Source organism: Austrofundulus limnaeus, unplaced genomic scaffold (genome assembly GCF_001266775.1).
Source record: "Austrofundulus limnaeus strain Quisiro unplaced genomic scaffold, Austrofundulus_limnaeus-1.0 Scaffold367, whole genome shotgun sequence".
Lineage (NCBI taxonomy): Eukaryota > Metazoa > Chordata > Actinopteri > Cyprinodontiformes > Rivulidae > Austrofundulus > Austrofundulus limnaeus.
This window is the reverse complement of record NW_013952769.1, coordinates 359,568-361,663: the sequence shown is the minus strand read 5'-3', so window position 1 is coordinate 361,663 and position 2,096 is coordinate 359,568. Positions and strand designations below refer to the sequence as shown.

The 2,096-nt window shown below is 39.2% G+C and overlaps 1 protein-coding gene across 1 annotated transcript in view; it reads left to right on the top strand.

The window, feature by feature from the left end:
• The window catches only part of cpdp (CPD photolyase), a gene marked incomplete at its 5' end in the record, with an annotated part of 9,875 nt that extends 8,017 nt beyond the window's left edge, over positions 1-1,858 (top strand). Inside the window, 2 exon segments of the mRNA XM_014023407.1 lie at positions 86-245; positions 1,376-1,858. Of these exon segments, the coding sequence (XP_013878861.1) occupies positions 86-245; positions 1,376-1,524 (309 nt within the window).
• Positions 1,859-2,096: the final 238 nt, after the last annotated feature.

The window sequence follows — 2,096 nt, the reverse complement described above, 5'->3', positions numbered from 1 at the left end:
ATTTTACATATTTCCCTGATCAGTGTAGAAGAGGAGGAGGAATCCTCTGTGGTTTTCACACGTCTCTCATCTTGTTCTCATTTAGTACCAGATGGTAATCGAGGGGAAGTTGCACGGTTTCCTGAGGATGTACTGGGCCAAAAAAATTCTGGAGTGGACTCGTTCACCAGAGGAGGCGCTCTCCATCGCTCTGTACCTGAATGATCGCTACGAGCTGGACGGTCAGGACCCCAACGGCTTTGTTGGTGAGGAAATGAAACTCCTTTCACTGTTTTAACCCTCAGGGAGCGGGTTGTTGTTTGTGTTTTTGTTTATTTTCTGGTATTGTTAATAAACACAATGGGCCTCATGCTTACTTTTGTTCGTACGAAGAGTTTGTACGAACATGCCACGTCAGATTCAACAAAATCTTCTATCTTCAGGAAAATTGTGTAAATGAGCTGCGTAAACTGATGAATGTGTATCAGGTGCTCGTGCAGGAGGAGAGGAGGTTAGTATAATTACCACCCTAAAACACCATATAAGGTAACGTTTCCTGCCTCACATACCAGGAAGTGTCCATTTATAAATGACATTGCAAAGCTAAAAAGAAGAACTTTACGAGTTCAGAAATTAAAGTTCTGCTCTCGGAGATCCAGGAAAAAAAGTAATTTTTAGCAGCATCAGCTGTGGAATTAAAGGAGCTGCTAAAGTCAAGGAATGAAATGACGACTGCTGTTAATGCCGTGTCTCCTGTGGATCATATACAGTCACAGAAATAAAAATCTAAATCATATTCATCTCTCTCTAGTCCTGCTCCGGTTTTCCTTTGGTCAAATATTTTTAATTTGAGTGTAAACAATTGTGTTACATTGTTTTCAGTCGCGCACCTCTGAAGAAAATCTTACAATAGGAGAAAATTGGTGAATGTCACAAATTCTCCTAAATCTCTCGTACACACGACTTAAGAACAAATCTGTTCGTACGAACGGTTCTTGCATGAGGACCAAAAGCTCCTAGTCCTTGTTAGACTTGTTTCAAATGTTCCTGAKAACTTTCTGTAACTTTACTGCCCCCTGGTGGTCTTTAGGGGAGCAATCAACCATACTGAAATCCATTGGAAATACATTTTTACCATAATTTGTCTTATAATATAAWGCATTCCTTTCAGAAACGTTTTTATTTTACCTCTATCATTTTTTTCTAATCTAACATTATTCCATTAGATGGTGCTTTACTTGTACATTTGAGGGCAACAGAGAAACAATCGATGCCGGGGTCTGGAACTTGACTGTTCTTCTTCACAGCTGCTCTTGAACCAGCTCTGTGTGGATGGGTGTCGCTGAGTCCTGATGCTTGACGTGTCTGTGCTCTCCCCTCTGTCTCCCTCCTGTAGGCTGTATGTGGTCTATCTGTGGCATCCATGACCAGGGCTGGGCTGAGAGGCCTGTGTTTGGAAAAATCCGCTACATGAATTATAAAGGCTGCCTTCGCAAGTTTGACGTGGCCAAGTTTGAGAAGAAGTACTGTCCTAAAAAGCTCTGAAACAGGACGTGTCCTGATGAGTGGACAGCTGTCCCTTCATCACTGCTGTAAAGAAACATCTTTATGTTTTTATCAGGGGATTTATTTTAATCTTATGTTTTTTTTTATCTCATATTGAAGGTTTTGTCCAAAACAATCTATATGCTACAAGTCAACTGTTACAAACAATAAATGTGTTTATCAAAGCTACAAGCTGTTTACATTTGAAACATGCAAGAGATGTTTTTTGTAAAAATGTTCTGTATGAGAAAAAACTTTTAACTCTGTTTTTCTGTTGCCTTCTGAAACTTAAGTCTAATGTTTTGGGATATAAAAGGACCAGTAACAAACTCAACTCTCTCTTCCTGTCTTTTAATTTATAAATGCTGAAACACAACCAGCAGGAGTTCTAATGTGAAAATGCCTCAGCTTCACTCCTGAAGGAAACACTTCACCAGTATCACCCCCTGAATTTCAGGACCTTTAAGTATTTGAAATACATTTTGATAGTGGCTTAAAACTAGAATTGGAGAGAACATCACAGGTTACTGTATATCAATGTCAATTTTATTTGTATAACACATAAAAACAAC